The sequence below is a fragment of the Natator depressus genome, chromosome 2 (assembly GCF_965152275.1).
Source record: "Natator depressus isolate rNatDep1 chromosome 2, rNatDep2.hap1, whole genome shotgun sequence".
In the NCBI taxonomy this organism is placed as follows: Eukaryota; Metazoa; Chordata; order Testudines; family Cheloniidae; genus Natator; species Natator depressus.
This window is the reverse complement of record NC_134235.1, coordinates 170,879,566-170,904,172: the sequence shown is the minus strand read 5'-3', so window position 1 is coordinate 170,904,172 and position 24,607 is coordinate 170,879,566. Positions and strand designations below refer to the sequence as shown.

Sequence of the window (24,607 nt, the reverse complement as noted above, 5' to 3'; positions counted from 1 at the left end):
AATGTATGCCTTATTTCCAGTCTGTATTTGTCTAGCTTCAACTTCCAGCCATTGGATTGTATTATACCTTTCTCTGCTGGATTCAAGATCATTTATCCCAGATTAAGATTAAAAGAGGTACAAACTTCAGGGCATAAAATGTTTAGCAGCTGGGTCAGGAAGGAATTTTCCATATGGTATAATATTCCACTCATGGGAATGTTTTTACACCTTCCCATGAAGCATCTGGCATTCAGTGACAAGATTAGCACTCCTTATGCAGGGCTTCATGAAAATATAATGGGAAATTAAAACAGTTTGAGGGTGAGCTAGATGCCCCAAACTCGCTTCCATTTACTCCACGGAATGCACAATAATCAAGCCCACCTCCCCACCTTGCTATCCTGTGCCCATTTCCCGTAAATAGATATTCGTCCTAATCCTTTCTTCGTGTCCACAGCCCGTTTTATTTTTGTGGCTTGTCCGCTTCTCCTGCTGTAACTGAAAAGCGTAATCAAACTCTTCTGGGTTACACAGTGTTCTCGGGCACATACCCATTGCTGCTCAGCGGGGGCGGATTGACCAGGAAACACACAGTACCCGGGCGTGGGGGTCCCAGGGCCCGGCGCTCGGGCGGCGCAGCACCGGTGCCCCCCCGCCGGGGGACTGCTCGGCGGGAGGGGGCGCACCCACCCGCAGCCTCAGGGGAGCGGGCGGGAAGGCGGGCGGGAGGGCTCAGGAGGCGCACCGGGCAGCCGGCCGGCGTAGAAGCGGAGCTTTGAAGGGGGGAAACCGCCGCTTCTCTCTGGCTGCGCGGCTGCCCCTGCTCCTCCTGAGGCCTCCAGCCCGCGCTCGCAGGGCTGGAGTTAGAAAGGGGCCGGGGCTAAGTGGGCCCCGGCAGCCCCTAAAGCCCTTGCGTTCTGGCCCTGCCTGATGTGGGGGAGGTGGCTCGGAGAATCACGGCCAATGGGAGCTGCGGGGGGCGGCGCCTGAAGCCCGGGGCCACGCGGGGCCATGCGGAGCCACCTGAAGTCCCTGCACCTGCACCCCCGCACCAAATAGGAGCTGCCCCTGGTAAGTGCTCCTCACCCCACCCCTGACCCCCCTCCCGCACCCTAACTCCCTCCCAGTCCCGGCACCCCAACCCTGACCCCCCTCCTGCACCCTAACTCCCTCCCAGGTCCTCCACACCCAGCCCCCTCCTTTACCCTAACTCCCTCCCAGTCCCTGCACCCCAATCCTGAGCCCTAGGAAGAAAATGCAGAAAAAATACCATGGTGGGGGTGGTAAAAATGAAGCTGAGCACAGGGCCCCACTAAATCCACCACTCCGCAGCAGTGCTAATCCACTCCTGACTGGGATTCTATCTTGGCCTCCTCAGCCAGAAGTAAGTGTGTGTGGGGAAGAGGGGAAGGAAATGTTGTAATACAGATTACTGGCTGTGTGTCCTTTATTTAAAAATGGAGGAACTTCCTTTCTATTATCACCACAAATGGAAAATGATTCTGGACAAAATTTTGTTAGAATCTAGCACAATTTATGTAAATTTACATTAAATAATTATTTCACTAAAGTGAAGGGTCAATTTACAACTTCACTAAAACAGAAATTGTAGAAATGAACATAATTCAATTGATATTTGATTTAATTTTAAAATCAAGATTTTAGGAACATTACAACGTGTAATAAGTTTCTCAGTTACCTGAAGGCCATATGCCCCCATGTTCTGTAATTTGTTACATAATGTTCTTCAGATAACTGTATGGCGGTGAACCTTTGTGAAAAATCTTAGCATCCTGGTCAGCAAAGCAAATAATAAAAGATCAGTTACAATAACTCGGTTTGCTGGAATAAAATGATTTGAACTAGTAGGGGGTGGAGTGGCACTGAGTGAACAAGCATGATTCTCTGAAGTCAGTCTTGGGAGAATCAAAGAGTAAAAACCATGTCCTGAACTGTAAGGAATAATGGGCTTCATCTAAAACCCACTGAAATAAACAGACCCATCAACTTCAATGGGTTTTGGATCAGACCCAATGTGAGTAAAGTACTTCTCCCATCCCCAAAGGGATTTCTCTCCTTCCTAATGCAATCTTATACAATCTTTTCCATTGAGACGGCTGTCCTTTTGTACAACAGAGTTTTTCATATATCTGCACTCCTGTAGTACCAAATGCTTTATTATCTTGACTTGTCAGGATGGCTTTGTGTGTGGTTTCATAAAGTAAATTGACCTTATTAACCATAAACATCACCACCCTAAATTAGATCCGCATTGTCTAGTTATCTGAGCATTCACTGTAGCATGCTGTGTATTTGTTTGATTCTATGTGTAAGGATGTTTGGGTGAATGAGCAGTTGTTAGAGCAACTCAGTTTACTCCCTTATAATTATGGGTCTGAGAGTTCCCTATTATCCAATCCTTTAGTCAGTTGAGGACCAAAAAAAGTCTAAATGACCAGTTATATCAATAAGAGGTGTGATAACTCCATTTTTTAATTTATTGGATACCAAATAAAAGGCCTTAAATACTATTGAATACAGATCCAGGTATTAAGGAAGCAACACCATTTGTTGACAATAAGCATCTGATTTGTATGTCTACACTACGAAATTAGGTCGAATTTATAGAAGTCGGTTTTGTAGAAAGCGTTTTTATACAGTCGATTGTGTGTGTCCCCATACAAATGATCTAAGTGCATGTAGTCAGCGGAGTGTATCCACAGTACCGAGGCAACCGTCGACTTGCGGAGCATTGCACTGTGGGTAGCTATCGCACAGTTCCCGCAGTCTCTGCTGCCCATTTGAGTTCTGGGTAGAAATCCCAGTGCCTGATGGGGCTAGAACATTGTCGCGGGTGGTTCTGGGTACATATCGTCAGGCCCCCCTTCCCTCCCTCCTTCCATGAAAGCAAGGGCAGACAATCGTTTTGCGCCTTTTTTCTTGAGTTACCTGTGCAGACTCCATACCACGGCAAGCATGGAGCCTGCTCAGCTAACCGTCACTGTATGTCTCCTGGGTGTTGGCGGTACTGCATTGCTACACAGCAGCAGTTTATTGCCTTTTGGCAGCAGACAGTGCAGTATGACTGATAGCCGTTGTCGACGTAGTCCTGGGTGCTCTTTTAACTGACCTTGATGAGGTCAGGGGCACCTGGGCAAACATGGGAGTGACTCAGCCTGGTCATTTCCCTTTTAAGTTTCGTCTCATGGCAACTGAGTCCTACCCGCAGTGCACTGTCTTTTAATGAGCAGCCAGCAGAAGATGATGGCCAGCAGTCATACTCCACCGTCTTCTGCCGAGCACCCAGGAGATGACGATGGCTAGCGGTCATACTGCACAGTTTGCTGCCAGCAAGATGTATAAAGATAGATGAAGTGGCTCAAAATAAGAAATAGACCAGATTTGTTTTGTATTCATTTTCTCCTCCCTCCCTCCGTGAAATCAACAGCCTGCTAAACCCAGTTTTGAGTTCTATCCTTGAGGTTTTGAGTTCTATTATTGAGGGGGCCATTCTGTTTCTCGCAAAGCCACCCCCTTTGTTGATTTTAATTCCCTGTAAGCCATGTCGTCAGTCGCCCCTCCCTCCGTCAGGGCAACGGCAGACAATCGTTCTGCACCTTTTTTCTGTGCAGACGCCATACCACAGCACGCATGGAGCCTGCTCAGATCACTTTGGCAATTAGGAGTACATTAAACACCACATGCATTATCCAGCAGTATATGCAGCACCAGAACCTGGCAAAGAGAAACCGGGTGAGTAGGTGACGTCAGCGTGGTGACGAGAGTGATGAGGACGTGGACACAGACTTCTCTCAAAGCACGGGCCCTGGCAATGTGGGCATCATGGTGCTAATGGGGCAGGTTCATGCAGTGGAACGCCGATTCTGGGCTCGGGAAACAAGCACAGACTGGTGGGACCACATAGTGTTGCAGGTCTGGGACGATTCCCAGTGGCTGCGAAACTTTTGCATGCATAAGGGCACTTTCATGGAACTTTGTGACTTGCTTTCCCCTGCCCTGAGGCGCAATAATACCAAGATGAGAGCAGCCCTCACAGTTGAGAAGCAAGTGGCAATAGCCCAGTGGAAGCTTGCAATGCCAGAGAGCTACCAGTCAGTCGGGAATCAATTTGGAGTGGGCAAATCTACTGTGGGGGCTGCTGTGATGCAAGTAGCCAACGCAATCAAAGATCTGCTGATATCAAGGGTAGTGACCATGGGAAATGTGCAGGTCATAGTGGATGGCTTTGCTGCAATGGGATTCCCTAACTGTGGTGAGGCCATAGATGGAACCCATATCCCTAGCTTGGCACCGGAGCACCAAGTCAGCGAGTACATAAACCGCAAGGGGTACTTTTCAATAGTGCTGCAAGCACTGGTGGATCACAAGGGACGTTTCACCAACATCAACGTGGGATGGCCGGGAAAGGTACATGACGCTCGCATCTTCAGGAACTCTGGTCTGTTTCAAAAGCTGCAGGAAGGGACTTTATTCCCAGACAGAAAATAACCGTTGGGGATGTTGAAATGCCTATAGTTATCCTTGGGGACCCAGCCTACCCCTTAATGCCATGGCTTATGAAGCCATACACAGGCAGCCTGGACAGTAGTCAGGAGCTGTTCAACTACAGCTGAGCAAGTGCAGAATGGTGGTAGAATGTGCATTTGGACATTTAAAAGCACGCTGGCGTAGTTTACTGACTCGCTTAGACCTCAGCGAAACCAATATTCCCAGTGTTATTACTGCTTGCTGTGCGCTCCACAATATCTGTGAGAGTAAGGGGGAGACATATATGGTGGGGTGGGAGGTTGAGGCAAATTGCCTGGCTGCTGGTTACGCACAGCCAGACACCAGGGCGGTTAGAAGAGCACAGGACGGCACGGTAAGCATCAGAGATGAAACTGGTTTTCAAAGCTTGACTGGCCAGGCTACGGTGTGAAAGTTCTGTTTGTTTCTCCTTGATGGAAACCCCCCGCCCCTTGGTTCACTCTACTTCCCTGTAAGCTAACCACCCTCCCCTCCTCCCTTCGATCACCACTTGCAGAGGCAATAAAGTCATTGTTGCTTCATATTCATGTATTCTTTATTCATTCATCACACAAATAGGGGGATAACTACCAAGGTAGCCCAGGAGGGGTGGTGGAGGAGAGAAGCACCAGGAGGGGTGGTGGAGGAGGGAAGGACAAGGCCACACAGCACTTTAAAAGTTTAAAACTTTAAAACTTATTGAATGTCAGCCTTCTGTTGCTTGGGCAGTCCTCTGGGGTGGAGTGGCTGGAGGCCCCCCCACCGCGTTCTTGGGCATCTGGGTGAGGAGGCTATGGAACTTGGGGAGGAGGGCGGTTTGTTACACAGGGGCTATAGCGGCGGTCTGTGCTCCTGCTACCTTTCCTGCAGCTCAACCATATGCTGGAGCATATTAGTTTGATCCTCCAGCCTCAGCATTGAATCCTGCCTCCTCTCATCACGCTGCTGCCACCTTTCAGCTTCAGCCCTCTCTTCAGCCCGCCACCTCTCCTCCCGGTCATTTTGTGCTTTCCTGCACTCTGACATTGTCTGCCTCCACGCATTCGTCTGTGCTCTGTCAGTGTGGGAGGAAGTATGAGCTCAGAGAACATTTCATCGCAAGTGCATTTTTTTCGCCTCCTAATCTTCGCTAGCCTCTGGGAAGGAGAAGATCCTGTGATCCTTGAAACACATGCAGCTGGTGGAGAAAAAAAAAGGGACAGTGGTATTTAAAAAGACACATTTTATAGAACAATGGGTACACTCTTTCACGGTAAACCTTGCTGTTAACATTGCATACATAGCACACGTGCTTTTGTTCCAAGGTCGCATTTTGTCTCCCCTCAGCGCATGGCTAGCCCCTCCCTGTGGCTAATAGCGGGGAACATTTCTGTTCAGCCACAGGCAAACAGCCCAGCAGGAACAGGCACTTCTGAATGTCCCCTTAAGAAAAGCACCCTATTTCAACCAGGTGACCATGAATGATATCACTCTCCTGAGAATAACACAGAGCGATAAAGAACGGATGTTGTTTGAATGCCAGCAAACATACACTGCAATGCTTTGTTCTACAATCATTCCCGAGTATGTGTTACTGGCCTGGAGTGGTAAAGTGTCCTACCATGGTGGATGGAATAAGGCTGCCCTCCCCAGAAACCTCTTTCAAAGGCTTTGGGAGTACATCCAGGAGAGCCGCGAATGCCAGGGTAAATTAATCATTAAACATGCTTGCTTTTAAACCATGTATAGTATTTTAAAAGGTATACTCACCAGAGGTCCCTTCTCCACCTGGTGGGTCCAGGAGGCAGCCTTGGGTGGGTTCGGGGCGTACTGGCTCCAGGTCCAGGGTGAGAAACACTTCTTGGCTGTCAGGAAAACCGGTTTCTCCGCTTGCTTGCTGTGAGCTATCTACAACCTCATAATCATCATCTTCCTCGTCCCCAAAACTTGCTTCCATATTGCTTCCATCTCCATTGAAGGAGTCAAACAACATGGCTGGGGTAGTGGTGGCTGAACCCCCCTAAAATGGCATGCAGCTTATCATAGAAGCGGCATGTTTTGGGCTCTGACCTGGAGCAGCCGTTCGCCTTTCTGGTTTTCTGGTAGGTTTGCCTCAGCTCCTTAAGTTTCATGCGGCACTGCTGTGGGTCCCTGTTATGGCCTCTGTCCTTCATGCCCTGGGAGATTTTGACAAATGTTTTGGCATTTTGAAAACTGGAACGTAGTTCTGGTAGCACGGATTCCTCTTCCATACAGCGATCAGATCCCGTACCTCCCGTTCGGTCCACGCTCGAGCTCTTTTGCGATTCTGGGACTCCATCATGGTCACCGCTGCTGATGAGCTCTGCATGGTCACCTGCAGCTTGCCACGCTGGCCAAACAGGAAATTGAAATTCAAAAGTTTGCCGTCCTTTTCCTGTCTACCTGGCCAGTGCATCTGAGTTGAGAGTGCTGTCCAGAGCTGTCACAATGGAGCACTCTGGGATAGCTCACTGAGGCCAGTACCGCCTAATTGTGTCCACAGTACCCCAAATTCGACCCAGCAAGGCTGATTTCAGCGCTAATCTCCTTGTTGGGGGTGGAGTAAGGAAATCGATTTTAAGAGCCCTTTAAGTCGAAAAAAAGGGCTTCGTCGTGTGGGTGGGTGCAGGGTTAAATCGATTTTAACGCTGCTAAATTCGACCTCAACTCCTAGTGTAGACCAGGGCTTACAAAGCTTACTTTGATCTACCTTATTATATATGTAGTTTCTATCCAGGGCCACTAGAAGAGGCTAAGGGGGGTAAGAACATCTCAAAAGGACTCTAAAAGCTCCTTCACTATAGAACTATCCCTGCACACTTTAGGCAGACAGAACTGCCTCTGCTATCAGTGGGTTTGGCCTGAGGAAAGACTGCGGGATGTCTCCCCTCTCTGTTCAGGAGTTACTTCACTCAGCACTTACATGTAGTCACGTACTGGTGTGGAACCCAACAGCTCTTTAACAGTGGACAACACCACAATGCAACAGTTTAGAACAGGAAATATAGTACCCTCTCCAATCAAATCTGTAGTGGGAATTTGTGTATGGTATTTGTTTGTACTCTACACGCCCAAAGACCCTGTCAATGCCTAACAAATACTACATGGCTTATTTCAGCAGTTTACTGTTTACAAAGTTCCTAAATATGTATTTACGCAGTGAGGTTAAGAAATAACTACATCTTAATAGTCAATGAATGGATATTCATCCTGCAGGCTCTGAGGGAGTGGTCATAGTTATTCTGGTTAATGATGCTCATTTTTTTAAAGGTGCTCAAAACGGCTTTTTCACAGTGGACCCCAAAAGGCTTTTAAAAAGCCATGACAATCAACAAAATAAATGTCATTCTAAAGCTCAGTGAACAATTCCTTGTTTTACAACTCAGACCTGTATTAGAGATGTGACTTCTGTGGTGACATGAGTTATATTTCCCCTGTCCATTCCTGAGGGATAGCCTGTATTTATTTTTCAGTTCAATGACAGCTTGGTTCTCTTTCCTTGCTCATTAGAACAGGGGAAGAAGGAGTTTGCTGGTGGGCATTAGCTAATAAACATGTGGCCAGTAATTCCTGGTGAATTGATGCTGTATGCCTAGAGAATTTTCCAGCTGTATTTAATGAGCTCTCATTTCTCAAACTGAAAGGTCCAGCTGGAATAGGAGGGAGCCTTGGATTGTTAGGGAGAGAGAGAGATTCACAATAGTAAAAACACCAGCAAATTAATACTACTTTAAATGGTGAAGGAAAGGACCAGTTAAGCAGCTCACTTGATTTCTTTCTATTTTTGTTTAATAGCAGACCTCTAATGCCAGATTCTCCTCTTGCACCAGTTTTACGGTGGTATAACACCATTGATTTCATTGGATTAATTCTGATTTACTTGGATGAAAGGGAAATCAAGCCCCCAGAATGTAATTGATGACCTGGAAAGTCTTTCCAATCTCTGCTTACAGGATGAATTCACAGCCCAGACAAGAAAGCAAGCTGAGATAATGTAAATAGACTGTTCTGGGGATTTTTTTCCCAGAAGGTTTGTCTTATTGGGCCTCAGGAGAATAGCTTTACATTTCCATTATACCATCATGTGCTTGAGGTTGCGTTCTCTAGTCACTTCTGCTGGAATGCTAGGACAGCTCTCTTGGGTTGGTGGGAGATACATCACATTGTTTTTCATTCCATCATATTTTCAGTTCTTAGACTCACCCCACAGCCCCTTTTCCTCCTCTTTCTCCAAGAATTTTCTACCAGAGAGAGGGACTTTAAAATGTTTTTAATCAAGCTACTGCTGTACGTAAGGATTCAGCAGCTGGCAAAGATAAGAGGACTGGATAGATTATGGCAGGATATGCTTTCTCTTTTTGTAGTTTGCTGTATCTGCAGAACATGAACTTTTGCCCGAAAGGAATTTTTGGCATTATATTTTGTTATATAAAAATGATGTCTTTGACACTGCTTCCATATCAATTGATAGGTATACACTGTATAACAGATCGTTTGTGCTCACTAGGCTTTGTTCTACTGTACCTTCCACTTCAAAGTCTCACTCCCTTCCTACTCCCTCTTCCTTCCTAATAATGCAAGGCTCTCGTGATGGACTCCCCACTTGTTTTCTGCTTCCACTTCACTTCCCCTAAAACCATCTGCCCACTGCTAGAATCATTTATCTGTTCTTGAACCCGTTGTCATAGTTTAGGACAACAGTGGATGTATTTTCCCTCAGGGGTCCAGCAAGTGGTCCCACTCTCCGGTTTGCAGCTTCTCAGCCATTGTCTTCCTTGGTGGAGACCTGCATCTCTCTTGATTCTGACGGGGATATTTCCAGGCTTTGCAGTTCCCTGCCTATACTGTGTTCGTCTCACCACAGACACTTGCCCAAGGATACTTGCTTGCTTTCTCTTCAGAGATGGTTAACAGCTGTAACTGTTATAATTATAAGGTACCACACAGCACTTCCTATGCAAGCCTACTTTATTCTTAAGGAGAAAAACTATTAAAAAAACTAAAAGAACCTACATGCATGCTAACAAGCTTACCGAAGTTCACCCTAAGATGGATTCTGGCAGAAGTAGTCCTTCAACTCCCCACCCAAGGCACTTCCTTGTGGTTACAAGTTCATAACTGCTTCAGCTCACAACAAGCGCACAGTTGTATGAGATCTCAGTAGGTCCAGTCCTTCCAAACCTACCCTAAGGATTGAGGTCCTCCATGGACCAGAAGTCTTGTCTGCTTGCTGGATCAGGAAGAAGGCCCTCAGTCAGTTTAAAACCAGGCTATTTACCCAACACACCCTTTCTTTGTTGGTCCCTGGAGAATCCAGTTTGAATTAATATATGCATACCTCTGTAGGCGGTGGCCTCAAAGGGTTGATAATGGAGGAAGTGCATTAACATCCCGTTCTCCAGTAGAGAAGGCATGTACAATGTCACTATAACACATACACAGTTGCATTTTTAATACAGTGTATCCCAAAGGTAATAGCCCTAATTCAAAACATTCAATGAAGTAATAATTTTTAATTCCATAAGGGTTGTTCAGGGTATTACAGGATATAGTCAGTCTGTCACATCATTCCACAGCTGAACTCCACCCCTTTCCTGATGCCACCTCTCTTGCTGACAGACATCCAAATGACCTTCTCTCAATCCTGCCCACTAGTAAGTCCCCGTTCCCTCATTAAGGCTATGTCTCATTTTGAGAGACCTCCAGACAATCAGTCTCACTGGTAGGCCCTCCCCTCTCTTAGTGAGATTTGTCTCTTTCTGATAGACTTTTGATTCTCTCCTTAAAGTCATCTTTCATAGTAATACACTTCTAGGTCCTGATTCTCCACTGCCTTCCACTTGTGCACTCATTTACAACTGGTCAATGTCAGTGCATAATGTTACCATTCTGATTTGGAAGCATTTTACATGACAAAATAAGGAGCAAGGCTGTGGAGAATCAGTCCCCTAGCAATACCATGATTACGGCTAGCCCCTGATCCTCCCGAAATCCTTCTGCCATGCAAATGCTTGACCTCGCAACTGGGACTGCAAAAAATGAGCCTGTATTTGCAAAGAGCCCATCTTTTGTAAACAGCTTGGAGAGCTCTGGGTCTATAAATGCTAAGTTTGGGTATATTTACTATTTGAGAGAAAAACTTCATCTTGAATTGGAGAAAAATGAATATAATGGCATCTGATATTAATATGAATATTTGGGTTGTATTGTGCAGTATGATTAATCAGAATGATGAAGCATTCTGTATGTTGAATAATGTTATACTATACTTACTGCTCCTTAAAATATTGTTTGCTCCATTTTTTTTAAGATGATGGCCAAGCAACCAACACTGCTAAGAGACTGAAAGGCACAATGAGTATGCAGCACTATGAAGAGTTTAACACAGCCATGTTCTTCAGGAACATCCAAGAGGTTTGCCAATTAACACATAATCCTTCATCCTTAACTTCATTTCAGATAGGTTGGGTATTTAATTTCAGCAATTATAACAAACTGTAGGTGTCCCAATCTTCTATTGTGCCCTGCAATTTTAATAAAGAGGCTGGCATTGTATGAAAAATTAATATCTGCACACACTGTTGCTAAAATACATGCAGGACAAATTTATTTGTGCTGATTGGTGCAACTGGGCTCAATAGTATCTTTTCCTATCAAAATTAAATTGAATGGAATCTAAATAGTGACATTTCAGTTTCACACTGGACTAACGTGGATCAGCTCCCCAAACCTCCATGTATTGTGTTTCAGGTATAAGTGTATACTGCTTAAAGATGTAAAACAGCTTGCTTTGGGGTAGGGTTTTCCTAACCATCTAAGTAAGTTAGAAGCATAAGTTCCATTGAAAGTCAATCATACTGATGATGGTAAGTTATTAGTCAGTTACAGTGATCAAGATAAGAAATTAGTCGTCACTATTTGAGCAGTCTGGTGGTAATTTAGGCCCTGATCCTGCAAATGGGACTACTGTTGTGTGCAGAGCTGTTCATATCTGCAAGTGTCTGCAGAATCCAGGCTGTAGGTAAAAAGGAAGTGTGGGGGGGTGGGGAGTGGAAGAGTTCCACAACCTAGGATTGAACAATGGGACTTTTACTATATCTCTTTAGCCTAATACACTCCCATCCAAGCTATTTCAACAAGTGTCTTGTATGTGTTCTAAAGATGAGAGGTTATTTATATTTTTTTTTGTTATAATCAACATTACCCAAAGAAGAGTTACGTTTACATCTTTCTGAAACAAAAGCTTAAAAATGTACTTGTACAGGAATGTTACAATTTTTAACAACAAATCTCGAACTAATGACTGGTTTTTCTTCGACAAAATTAAGAAGCAGTTTTACTCATATAATTAGGACCATCTTTTTTTATTCTGTTCACAGAACCTAGCAAAATGGGATTCTGGTCCATAACACAGACACCTAGGTGCTATGCTAATACAAATAATTCACAATATATAATACAACACAAATAGGGAAATGAAAGATAATATAGTATCAGCTGTTTTCATAGTAGTGGTTACCATATTTATTTTACAGACAGCCCCTGTGAGACCATATATTTCATAATGGCTTTAGGAACAACTATTTCAGCATTAATAAGAGTACTAATATTCAATAAAAACATTTTTGTGATAAGTGTTAACTTTTTTATTCTGTGGGTTTTTTAAACTTGTTTTTATGCCCAGATATTGGCAGAGGGTGGCTGTTCTTTGAAGTGTCAAACCATTTAAACATTGTCTTAAGAGACAGGGAAATCAGAATGTGAATTACGGATTAAATTTTATTTAGAGAACTTGCCCAGAAGAAAAGGCTTGTCCAAGTCAGCTGTTCTATTTGATTGGTGCAACTTGTGCCTCCTAGATGCTTTGCTGATGCGTTGTAGTGTGGTAGAAGGAAAGTGTTCATTTATCTGATAGACAAGTTGAAAATGTTTTTTCTGAAACGCATGCTTTCACAGACAACAAAAATGCTACATGCTGGGCTAAGTGAATTTCTATTAAATGTAGCTGACTTGCACCAGGGATGAATCTGGCCCCTCGAGTCCAAACAAAGATGATGGAAGAGCACTAATACCACTTGATGGAGCCTAGGTAGGGTTTATATGAAATCTGAAACTTTTTATTCCTGTGCCCTGAGCTACTTTTGTTCTTTCAGTTTAGCATTTGCTTGGGAGAGAATATTATGATTTTGGATATCAATATCCTTCTCTACAAAGATAATTTCCATCAAGTGTAATAGATACCCTACCTCACTCATAGTGTATGTCACTATGTAACTAGGCTCTATTTGCTTCCTTTCAAGCCCAGAATTTTCTACCCCTCAGGAACTATATCTCCTGTTGACAAAGTATTGTCCGTCCCTTTTCTTTTCATGAGAACATAAGAATGGCCACACTGGTCAGACCAATGGTCTCTCTACCCCAGTATCCTGTCTTCCGACAGTGGCCAGTGCCAGGTGCTTCAGAGGGAATGAACAGAACAGGTAATCATCAAGTGATCCATCCCCTGTCGCCCATTCCCAACTTCTGGCAAACAGAGGCTAGGGACACTTCAAAGTATGGTTTTGCATCCCTGCCCATCCTGGCTAATAGGTCCATCAATGGCTATCTTCCGTGAGCTTATCTAGTTCTTTTTTGAATCCTGTTATAGTCTTTGCCTTCAAAACATTCTCTGGCAAATAGTTCCATGGGTTGACTGTGCTTTGTATGAAGAAATACTTTCGTTTGTTTGTTTTAAACCTGCTGCCTATTAATTTCATTCGGTGACCCCTAGTTGTTGGGTCATGAGGAGTAAATAACGCTTCCTTATTTACTTTCTCTACACCAATCATGATTTTATAGACCTCTATCATATCCCCCCTTAGTTGTCTCTTTTCCAAGCTGAAAAGTCCCACTCTTATTAATCCTTCTTCATATGGAAGCTGTTCCATACCCCTAACAATTTTTGTTGCCCTTTTCTGTACCTTTTCCAGTTCTAATATATCTTTTTTGAGATGGGGTGACCAGATCTGCATACAGTATTCAACCTGTGGGCATACCACAGTTTTATATAGAGGCATTATGATATTTTCTGTCTCATTATCTATCCTTTCTTAATGATGCCCAACATTCTTAGGGTTTTTTACTGCCACCGCACATTGAATGGACGTTTTCATAGAACTATCTCTTTCTTGAGTGGTAACAGCTAATTTAGACCCCATCATTTTATATGTATAGTTGGGATTATGTTTTCCAATGTGCATTATTTTGCGTTGATCAACATTGACTGTCATCTGCCATTTTCTTGCCCAGTCACCCAGTGAGATCCCTTTAACTCTTTGCAGTCTACTTTGGACTTAACTATCTTGAGTAGTTTTGTATCATCTGCAAATGTTGTCACTTCACTGTTTACCCCTTTTTCCAGATCATTTATGAATATGTTGAACAGCACTGGTCCCAGTAAGGACCCCTGGGGGACACCACTATTTACCTTTCTCCATTCTGAAAACTGACCATTTATTCCTACCCTTTGTTTCCTATCCTTTTACCAGTTACTGATCCATGAGAGGACCTTCCCTCTTATCTCATGACCGCTTACTTTGCTTAAGAGCCTTTGATGAGGGACCTTGTCAAAGGCTTTCTGAAAATCTAAGTACATTATATCCACTGGACCCCCCCTTATTTTACCAAGATAAAACTCCTGACACCTGATTGATCCTCACTCTACGTGTGGTGTCAGTAATGTATATTGGGTTATTTAGAGAATGAAGAATACCTAACAGCTGGCTGTCAGCCACTCAGGGCAATGTACATGGCCAGTGGACTATCATCTGTAAGTGCACGCAGAATTAGCCTTTGAGGCCAGGAAAAAACCTTAGGTCATAGGCCCCTAATATCCTTCTCCAAGCCTTTCCCTGTGCGTGCTTTCTCTCTCCGCTGGCTTTTCCCAGTCCCTTCTCTTCTTTCCAGTTCCTTCCCAACTGCCAATTCTGCAGCCAGAATTCTCTCCGTATCTCTCTATTGCCACAGAGCTCCCATCAATGTATGCAGGAGCACCCATCTTCCACTGAGGAATGTAACCAATATTTTGTTAAGGAATATGTCATCTGCAGATGCATTTGCACCTCTAATAACTAAATTGCAATATGAGGCACAAACATGTTTGGTGTCTCTCCAAAGCATATCTTGTATGTTACATGAGATTATAGAAATTTGAGAGGTACTCCTTGGGAAACTCTACGCCACTGCATGTGTGCAGAATTCATGTCCCCTGCAGATTTCTTTGCTTCTCTGCAGAAAAATGACTTTCTGGAAGAGCAGTCATGTGCCCTCCCCAACAGCATGGGTGTGTCATTTTTGGACACCCAGAGCAGCCGGCAGAGAGGTAAATCACAGTGACCAGAGCCCCTGGCCGGTGGCTCCTACCCTGCACCAGGTTCAGTTGCTAGTCCGGACTAGGGGCGGGAGAAGATGAGATTTCCTCTTCTCCTGCATGGAGCAGCTGGGGCCAGGGCTGGGTCAGACAGCCACCCCCCCCCCCCAACCTGCAGGAAGCTCTGCACAAGCCCCCCCACTTCTTGTTCCCCATCTGCCCAACCTCCTTGCATCTAATCCCCCGATACCCTGCTGGTGAGCCTCCCCCCAGAAACCTCCCACCCTGCTGCGCCTCGCCCCCTGCACCCGGAACCCCCCTGCACCCAGACCCCCACACACTTGAATTCCCACCTTGATGAGCCCCATCCCCCTGCACCTCGACCACCCCCAACCACAAGCCTCAACCAGCTGCAGCTGGACCCCCATCCCACCAAGCCTCACTCCCAATGCTCCTAGACCCCCTGCTGAGTTCCCCCATACCCAGACCCCTCCAGCAGAGCCCCAACCACCTTTACTTAGACCCCCCTGCAGAGTCCCATTACCTCTGCACCCAGAATACCACAGCGAGCCCCTGTGCATCCAGATCCCCTGCCTCATCGAGACCCCCCCCCCACTGATTTGCCCCCACCCAGACTGCCCCAGCCAGAACCCTCTCATCTCACACCTGGATTCCCCCCCCCCCAAACCCTTCCACACTTGGATCCTGCTGGGCTGAGCCTGCGTGCCCACACCTGGCGCACTCATGGCCCACTCTCACTCCATCTCTTCCTCGAGGCTCCCCCACTCGCTCCTCTCTGCCTGTTTCCCCCAAGGCCTCCCTGCCCACCTGCTGCTTGCTCCTCTTCTCCTAAGACCGCCCTCACCCCTCTCTGCCTCTTCTCCAGATGCCCCCCTCCCAGCTTCTCTCCGCCCCTTGCCCTGAGGCCTGGCCGGCTGCTCCTCTCTGTGGTGCGCGGGAGGCGCCTAGGGGGAAGAGGTGGAGTGAGTGCAGGTCCCTAGGGGAAGACGCAGAGTGAGGGTGGAGCCTGGGGGTGATCAGGGCCACAGTCTGGGCGCTGGTTGCTCCCACAGCTAGAATAAAATTAATAAAATTAATTTATTGACAAATAAAATGTGCAGAATTTTGCAGAGCTTTAAAATATTGTGTGCAGAATATTTAATTTTTTGGTGCAGAATTCTCTTAGGAGTATAGAGGGAAAGTGAGTTTAAATTAACCAGTTTATTTGAGCATGAGCTTTCGTGAGCTACAGCTCACTTCACGATATGCTATGCATCCGATGAAGTGAGCTGTAGCTCACGAAAGCTCATGCTCAAATAAACTGGTTAGTCTCTAAGGTGCCACAAGTACTCCTTTTCTTTTTTCTTTTTACGAATACAGACTAACACGGCTGTTACTCTGAAACCTGAGTTTAAATTCTGATGCAAGTGCAGGACAGAGCCCTGTTATTGAAGACTATCGAGCCTATATTTGATTTTAGACAGTTATGTATATGCATTGCTTCTCATTTCATGTTAAGGATTATGGGCCAAATTTTCAAAAGTGGCCTCTGAAATAACTTGGATCTGATTTTCCTAGCTGGTGTGTGTAACCCACCAGTCAGGATGTTAGATGTCCTCTTCTATGTCCAAGTCACAGAGGCTGCCAGTCTGTTACAGCTCTTTGCTAACTTTTTAATTTAAATGGCACAGACTCTTGCTTTTAGGTCAGAGACCCCTGGTTCAGTCCTTGATGTTGGCGAAAATGGTGGCCATCACTTTGCAGTTACTATTGACTACTGACAAATCCAGGCCAGGGTATCTCACGTTGGCCAATGAGTAAGGCTACGTTTTAATCACGGGTATTTTTAGTAAAAGTTATGGACAGGTCACGGGCAATACACAAAAATTCATGGCCCCCTGACCTGTCCATGACTTGTACTATAAATACCCCTGACTAAATCTTAGATACCGTCGGGGGCCACCAGGGCACCACGGCCGGTCCGAGACCTCCGCTCCAGGGCAGTGCCCAGGTCCCCTGCTGCTCCGATATCTCCTCTGGTCAAGCTGCTTGGGGCCACCAGAGCTGGGGCAGGTGCGGCGGGCCCCGGGACTTCCCCAGCTGGACAGCCCTAGGGTCAGCTGCACCGCTGCTGCGGACGTCAGGGAGGTCCCGGAAAGTCACGGAAACCCCAACCTCCGTGACAGACTGGCAGCCTTACCAATGAGAAATGGAAGATCCAAAATCAGTGGTTCCTTTTGAAAAGCTGTTCCTAAATTCTTCTACAAGGTACCTGAATCCTCTGAAGATCTGCAGTAACATCCAACACAACAGGGGGTTCTCAAGTGTACTCATTACTCCCACCTACAGAACATGGCCCCTGAACCCCAGAGGCTGCCTAATGGAAGCTTTCCGCGAAGGCTTTTGTAATCTCCCACCCATAACCCTTCCAGGCCTGGCACGGGGGCTAGCCGCTGCCATTTGGCTGAGCGTTTCTAGTCTAGCCTAGGAAAATCTGCGGCGTTTTGGACAGCAGGAGGCTAGGCCCGAGGGCTGGTAACTCTCCAGCCCCCAGCGCGAGGGAGGCTGCAGGGCCAGCTCAGCGGGAAGCAGAGGGGGGCTCGGGTCTCCTTCCCCCCCCGCCCGGGCTGCTCTGCCATCCAGGTGCCTAGCACGGCCCCATCGTCCTTCTCCGCCCGGGCAGCCTTGGCCCGGGGCTGCTCCCGGCCCAAGACTGCGGCGGCTCCCTGGCCAGGCAGCGCCGCGGGGCGGGGCGGTCCCGGGGGGCGGGTCCCCGCCGCTCCTCTCTCCCCGCCCCGCGGCTCCGGGCCTCTTTGTGCCGCTCCGGCCACCCTCGCCCGGATCCGCTCCCTGCTGCCGCCGCCGCTGCTGCTCCCGCGGCTCCGAGCCAGGCGCCCCGCACGGGACCGTCCCCCCGCAGCTGCTGGCCGGGAAGGCGAAGGGCAGCCTGACTGCGGACTGACGGGCCCTGACCTCCTCCCCCTCGCTAGGGGATCGGCGTGGGCGTGGTCCCCCAATCTCTCCTGGTCTCCCCCCTGCCAGGGGATCCCTCTGTGCGCCGCCTCCCCCCCCAAGCCCCGGGGAGCTGTGCCAGCCTACCGCCCCCGCACCCCAGAAGGCATCGCCTCTGGGTGTCGCCCCCCACCATGCTCACCCCCTGATGCTCTTCTTACACCTCCCCTCTCCCCCAGTGACAGTGATGGGGCTCGCTCTGCTGACAGCTTTCATGTACATCTGAGAAAATAAGGCTACAGAAAGAAGAGGCGAAATGAACCATTTCCAGCAGTGGGTCATATTCCTGCTCTCCTTGTTTCTGGAGGTAAGATTGAAGATAGAAATATATATTTTTTTAAATTTAATAAATATTCTTCTGTTATTTGCAAATAGATTTTCTGGTGATATATATTAAAAATCTTTATTAATAATGGCATTTATGTATTCAGAGATTGGTCTGATGACTTTTAAAATGATGGCAAATCACTTAGTGCAGAAAGTGGATCTGTGTGGTCATGTCTCCCCCCACATCTGGCCTTGTTTCCCCCCCCTCCCCCCGCACCAGGGGATTCCTCCTTTGTGTGTATATTACACCTCTTCCCCCTCTAAAGATCAAAACTATAGTGTATTTTGTGCTGTCAGCCTTGGAGACCTTGAATACATTTTCATTTTTGATTCTTGAGTGAGTAGTTTCAGATTCCAGATTTATTTTTCTCACTCTGGGTCTCCTGTCCCACATGTTTCTTTTTTCTTGTGCAGTTGTGTATTTTTTTTCCCACCCAGTAGAGGGGAACACTAACCTTTTGAGAGAGAAATCTGTCTGTAGTCAAATATTAATGATGCTCACAAGCTGTAACTGTACAGATTGGGAAAGAAAAAGCTTTTAGTCTCCTAGGAGCCATGGAAAACTCCCACAGGCACCTGAAAAACTTAAAAAGCAGCATTGTAGTGGGACTGTTGTGAAATTATTCTCTGTGGTGAAATTGACTTGATTTTGTAGGACTGAGTTTGCTAGTTCTTTGTGAGGTGCAGCAAGGGTGGTGGTGGAAGGAGTGTATACAGGGAATACTGGTATGGTTATAGTTATGGGCCAATAAAACTATTCTTGGCTATACAAAATCTACAACTGGCAATTTAGAAGCTCTAAGAACTAAAGTTGTTATAATTATTAGTATTCAGCTGTATGCTGAGGGAGGGCAAATTTCATTTGTATATTATTCTTGTGTTGGAATTGGTTCAGTAACAGACATATTCTGGAACACTAACTGCTGAACGCTACCTTGTCTTAAAGCACTTTGAGTTGGTTAGCTTCTTAGCTAGGTGTTAAATGCTGCACAGATTCACTCTTGTGGAAATGAGCAGATTTCAGCTAGCATTGGACTGGAAGATGTATCAAGTTTTTGGCCTGGTGCCCTTTTGTTGATGAAATGCATTATATAAAATGGACAGTTGCCAATATTGTATCAGGATGAACAGGCCAGAGAGAGTGAAGAATACGCTATTTTAGACTTCCTGGATGACTTTGGTAGTTTCGTATTTAGCTTTAGCAGTTATAACAAAAAGGGGAAAAAAGTGCAGCTTATGTTAATTTTAAAAAGTTATTTTAGGCCTTGTACTTATATCACAGAGCTGGAAGGGTGGCTTTGTAGGAGTGAGATCCACATGCTTTTGATAAAAAGATCAGCTGTACTCATTTCTTGTTTTGACTTTTGGGGTTGAATTCAGTGCACCTAAAAGCATAGCATTACACTGATGTGAACCAGGCTTGGTGCAGGCATATTGCCATGTGTAAGCTCCCCTTTCACAGCTTTGCCAATACACTTCAGTCTCTTCCTTATCAAATACTTCCCTGTTCAGTGTATTTCATTGATTTCCCGAAGACCCAAGTGGTTTACTTAAATGTGCTTTTTGAACACTTGACCCTTTGGATGCTGTCTGGTAGTTTAAAGCTTTGGAAATGTAGAAATGATGTAGTTCTCTATGCTCGATAGTTTAGAGAAGGAGTATGTTTGTTGCAAAAAGAGAAAACTGATTGGAAAACTACTAGTATCTACCTAATGATGCAGTGTTTCAGGAAATGGATATTTTTAGAATCCGTGTTCTTTCTTTTTAGGTTTATGCCACCCACTTAGATGAACTATTCTTGGTATATTGGTCATTATGCCATCCATAATTGTCACACTTAAGGGGAAAAAACGGGACAGGGGATGGACAAAATCACATTTGGTATAAGTGGATTTAATTCTATTAAAATTAACTGGGTTGTGCCTTTTTCACCAGCTGTGAATCTGGTTCAGTGTCTTCCATGATAACTCTTGGACTCTGCAAAAACTCACCATAAAGTACAAGAGGCAAAATGTGAATAAGAGGAAACAGACTTGAAGACCAGCAATAAAATAAACCAGAAAGAGAATTGGTCTTCAGAAAATGTGGGATGTTTTGCACATGCAAGATCTATTTGATTAGATGTCTTTGGTCCATAATACATGTTACGCTGGGAAAGATTTGGTGTGCTTGGAAAAGTAATTTGCCTAAATCCTCTTTGGATATACCCCCATGTTGATTTTATTTAAGGTTTTATATTGGTTTTAATTGTTCTTCTTTTAATCTGTTATGTTTGTTTTGGCATCTGGATTTGTTGTTTTGTAAAGCTCACAATATTTTTATAGCTTAGGTGCTGTATAAATAAAATGTATTGTAAATTGTTATCAGTAATAGCATGTAGAAAAAATGCTCAAGCTTAAGAACTGTTGAGCATAAACCACTGGATCAAAGAAATGTGACTTTTTTTGAGTGAAACTTTTGAAATCTATGGTAAGGTGCACTGACTGCCTTATGACTGGTGCATGAGATTGATTTGCTACATGATTCTTTTACCCAGGTTGCAGCTTCCACATGAGCTAATATAATATTTAAAGTAGTGTGAGCTGTGTCATGCTTTTTTTCATTCAGCCTTTTTTGGGATTCCCAGGCCATTACCACAATAGAAATAATTGTAGTAATAATAATACATACTTAGAATTGATTACTGTCAAAGCACTTTACAACCATTAACTTATAAAGTATTTTTATTTATTTGCTTAAATAGCACAAAATACACCCTATAAAACATTTATATATCTAAATAATAAAACAATATTTATATTTAGGCAATCCAAAAAACACAATGTGATTACAAATGAATATATATTCAATCTCAGATACTAGTCCCATATCTTCTTAAATGTCTCTAGATGTTCTTCAAAGTTAACGTTAGCTAATTCATTAACCTCACAACACTCCAGTGAGACAGATGTTATTTCAATTTTAAAGGGAGAAATTGAGAATGAGAGCTTAAATGACTTGCCCGAGGCTAGTGACAGGGATCAGCATCAGAACAGAGATTAGAACACTGGAAATTGCTGGCTCTCTGTGCTGTTTGCAGGACCAAGCTGCTCTGTAAAGCAGGGCTTGAAATGTATTTGTCATGGAAATTTATTGCAAGTAGAAATGGCGGGGATGGACAATTAATTCAGAGGTATTTCTATTTGACAAAGGGTTCCCACCATAACTAGAGAGACATTTACAACATCAATCACTGACTTCTTTCTCCTGAAAAAAATATAAAAAATAAAACAAACAAGCAGCTCTTCCCCCAAGCAGAGATTTCTAGAACCCCAAATGGGGGAAGAGCCAGAGATTTCAAGAAGTCTTCTAGGCCTGGATCCACAAAGGTATTTAGACTTCTAAATTCCATTGAAATCAGTGAATCTGGGCTCGAATGACTTCATTATTGTCTGTCTATTTAACGGGGAAGGCACTCGAATACTACAGTGGTGGACGGAAGTGCAAAACCTAAGGCAGATAGCTACACAAGTAATTTAAAGGAGTACTTGTGGCACCTCAGAGACTAACAAATTTATTTGAGCATAAGCTTTCATATGCTCTAATACATTTGTTAGTCTCTAAGGTGCCACAAGTACTCCTTTTCTTTTTACAGATACAGACTAATATGGCTGCTACTCTGAAACAAGTAATTTAGGATCCCACAAGAAGTGAATGAACATTGCTAAATGTACATTTATCTTTCTTTTAAAAATGAACCCAGTTAGTCAAAAGTCAGTTTTATGCCACAATAGCAGTGTGTACTATGCAGAGGTCCTTGTGTCTCAAAAATCTTATTTTTCCAAAGAGCCCAGATGCACTCTTGAAATCCATGAGCTGTTGGGGCATTTATATAGCCAATCGTATTATCTGTTGCTACAGCTGTGGCCCCTGTAACAGTCCTGTTCTTTGTTTGTTTTAGTTTTATGTGGGTCATCTTTATAGAGGGATGAAAAGTGGGTCTAATGGGAATATTTGTTTGACAGTTCTGGAATGTATCGTGTTACCCTGCCTTTATTTCTTTAGACACCCAGTGGCTTTTGGGCATGGGTGCTCTATATATTTAAAATATTATTTTAATAATGAGTCACTGCCTTTAGGACATTGTTGAAAACCCTCTTGATTAAATTAGGCCTTCTGCCAGCAAGAGCAAAGGTACAACATCATCTATTTGTGGGTTATTTCTCAGGACGGGTGTTCATGTCAACCTCTGTAGCAGGCTCAGGTCATTGTATTTATGAACCTTGAATTCATTGGTGGGGAAGACTGAATTGAACATTTTAGGATCTACTTTTGCTAAAGGGTATTATGTTAGTTACAACGCTATGTAGAGGAGATGTTCTATAGGTGGCTCACAGGATCTAGGTATACTATTCCCAATTCTGCTGGTAGTCTGCTGTGTAGTTTACATTTTCAAAAGTGTCCTCTAATTTTAGATGCATCAGTTGGATGGTCAACACGAGATCCCCTAGAGCCTTATTTTCAGAGCGGCTGAGCACCCGCAGGTCCCACTGTGGACAGTTGAAAGTGTGAGTGGAAAGCAAGCCGTAAATGTCTCAAGTTCGCCATCCAAAAATGGAGGCAGTCAGAATGTGTGAGCTTTTCTGAAAATGTAAGCGCTGGCATCCGTGTACATTAGGGTCTCCCTCTGTAAAATATGTATGATGATTGATACATGCTATGCCTACTTGATAGGTGTATGGTGAGGTTAAATTAATCAATCTTTGTCAAATACGTAGAGATCATCAGATGAAAGGTAGAGTAAAAGAAGAATGAAGTGTTATTTTTTTGAGTACAAGGGAACAGTCATAATTTGTTGATCAAATTGCTTTAACTGTAAATAAAAAAGCACAAATTGCAAGCTTCTTTCCATTTGTGTAATTGCTGTCTCATTTTTTGCATAGACTGAAATGGGATTCCGGGATGTAAGGAAAACTTAATAATTCAGGCTGTTCATAAAACTTCTGTACCTCCCTTTATGTGAACAAAAATGTTAGCAAAGTCAGACAAACCAGACTAAAAAGCCCTTTGCTCCATTTAGATACAGGCAAAGTTCTTAAGGTTGAGGGTTTCTTAAGGCTGAGGGTTTTTTAAACCACAAAGTTCTCGTTGTGTGTACTCATTAAATGGTGTGTGTGTGATCTCCATGACAAATGATTGTCAATAAAAGACCACTGATATTGACCATGTGCTATTAAAATCACGTGGATAAGAAGCTTTACCTGTGGTTGACAGCATGTGGGGAGGGGGAATGCTTCACATGCAGAATCTACTAAAAAGGACTGCAAAGAGCATTTTTCTGTCCATTTGTCCTGCATGACATGATAACACCTGTACCATGTGATTGAGAATGTTACTGCAGATGTGTCCACTGACTCTTTCCCATCTGTCTGTTTCAAGATGCTCAGGGACCCAGCGGCATGAAAATGGTTTTCTGTGTCTCCTTTCTCTCTTGCTGTTGATTGGAAAGTAGCTGTTGCATCACAGAGTGAAGGAAGAGAGCCGCTTAGTATGAGTTATTGTTCTGTGATACAACCAGTGCTGGCAGGAACCAAGTCTCCCCTGTCTCTGGACAGCAGTGAGATCTGCAGTGACTTACAGGCAGGCTGCTTCAGGCTGTACACTGAGCCCTTTATTATTGTCAGTGAGAACATTTCCATGTTAATTGCAATAGTGGTACAGCAAGAGAGAGGTTCTTGAGACCCATTTGCCTGCTGTACAGAGAGGTTGGAGAATTAGTCCCAGGATGGATATGCCTGCTGTGAGTTTTCTTTACTGTGTGGGTTTTTTTGTTTTTTGTTTTGTTTTGGTTATATCACTGAGTTGGTTTTTTTTATAGAGAGCTGTCACAAATGCCTAGCACTTGTCATCATGCTTTCTATAAAGGGAAGTTGCACTTTCTCTCTCTGACCCCCCCCCCCCCATCCCTTTGCTCTCCTTACTTCCCACTTAGTTGATGGAGATTCCCATAGTTTGCATGCACTCATCAGTTTAATATTGTCTTTTGTGTCTGTGGCAATACAGCATGTCCCCTCCATTCTTCCAGCATGCAGTAGCCTTTTTGTGAAGTTGTAGTTTATTATGATGACTTCAAATATCTTTAGCAAAGTTTTCAAAACCACAGGATTTTTTTTATAATTAACGTACCTCTGCGTTTCAAAATTGTCTTTTTTTGGGGACAAATTTTTGATTGGTTTTAAAAAATAGTACTCCAAGGCCAGGGTTTTCCAGGCCTTGACCTTTGAAAGGTTTCCTGCGAACAAGTGGCAAGGGGAGATAATGAAGGTCTGAATAGTGAGGAGTTTAATATTTTTTTTCCTGCCAGTGTTATCTTGGGACTATCAGGAATGTCAAATTTGGGCTTCTCTAGTTTTATTCTATTTTATTTATTAT

The 24,607-nt window shown here is 44.5% G+C and overlaps 1 protein-coding gene across 2 annotated transcripts in view; it reads left to right on the top strand.

The window, feature by feature from the left end:
• The first annotated feature begins 913 nt into the window (after positions 1–913).
• The window catches only part of VOPP1 (VOPP1 WW domain binding protein), a 103,892-nt gene continuing 80,198 nt past the window's right edge, over positions 914–24,607 (top strand). The window contains exons 1-3 of one of the 2 annotated variants that reach the window (XM_074945284.1): positions 914–1,053; positions 10,820–10,923; positions 18,049–18,176. In XM_074945284.1, coding sequence (XP_074801385.1) covers positions 18,126–18,176 — 51 coding nt within the window. In that variant the 5' untranslated portion in view covers positions 914–1,053; positions 10,820–10,923; positions 18,049–18,125. Of the gene's footprint in view, positions 1,054–10,819; positions 10,924–17,428; positions 17,501–18,048; positions 18,177–24,607 lie in introns of those variants that run through there. The other variant, XM_074945285.1, reaches the window with a different exon arrangement.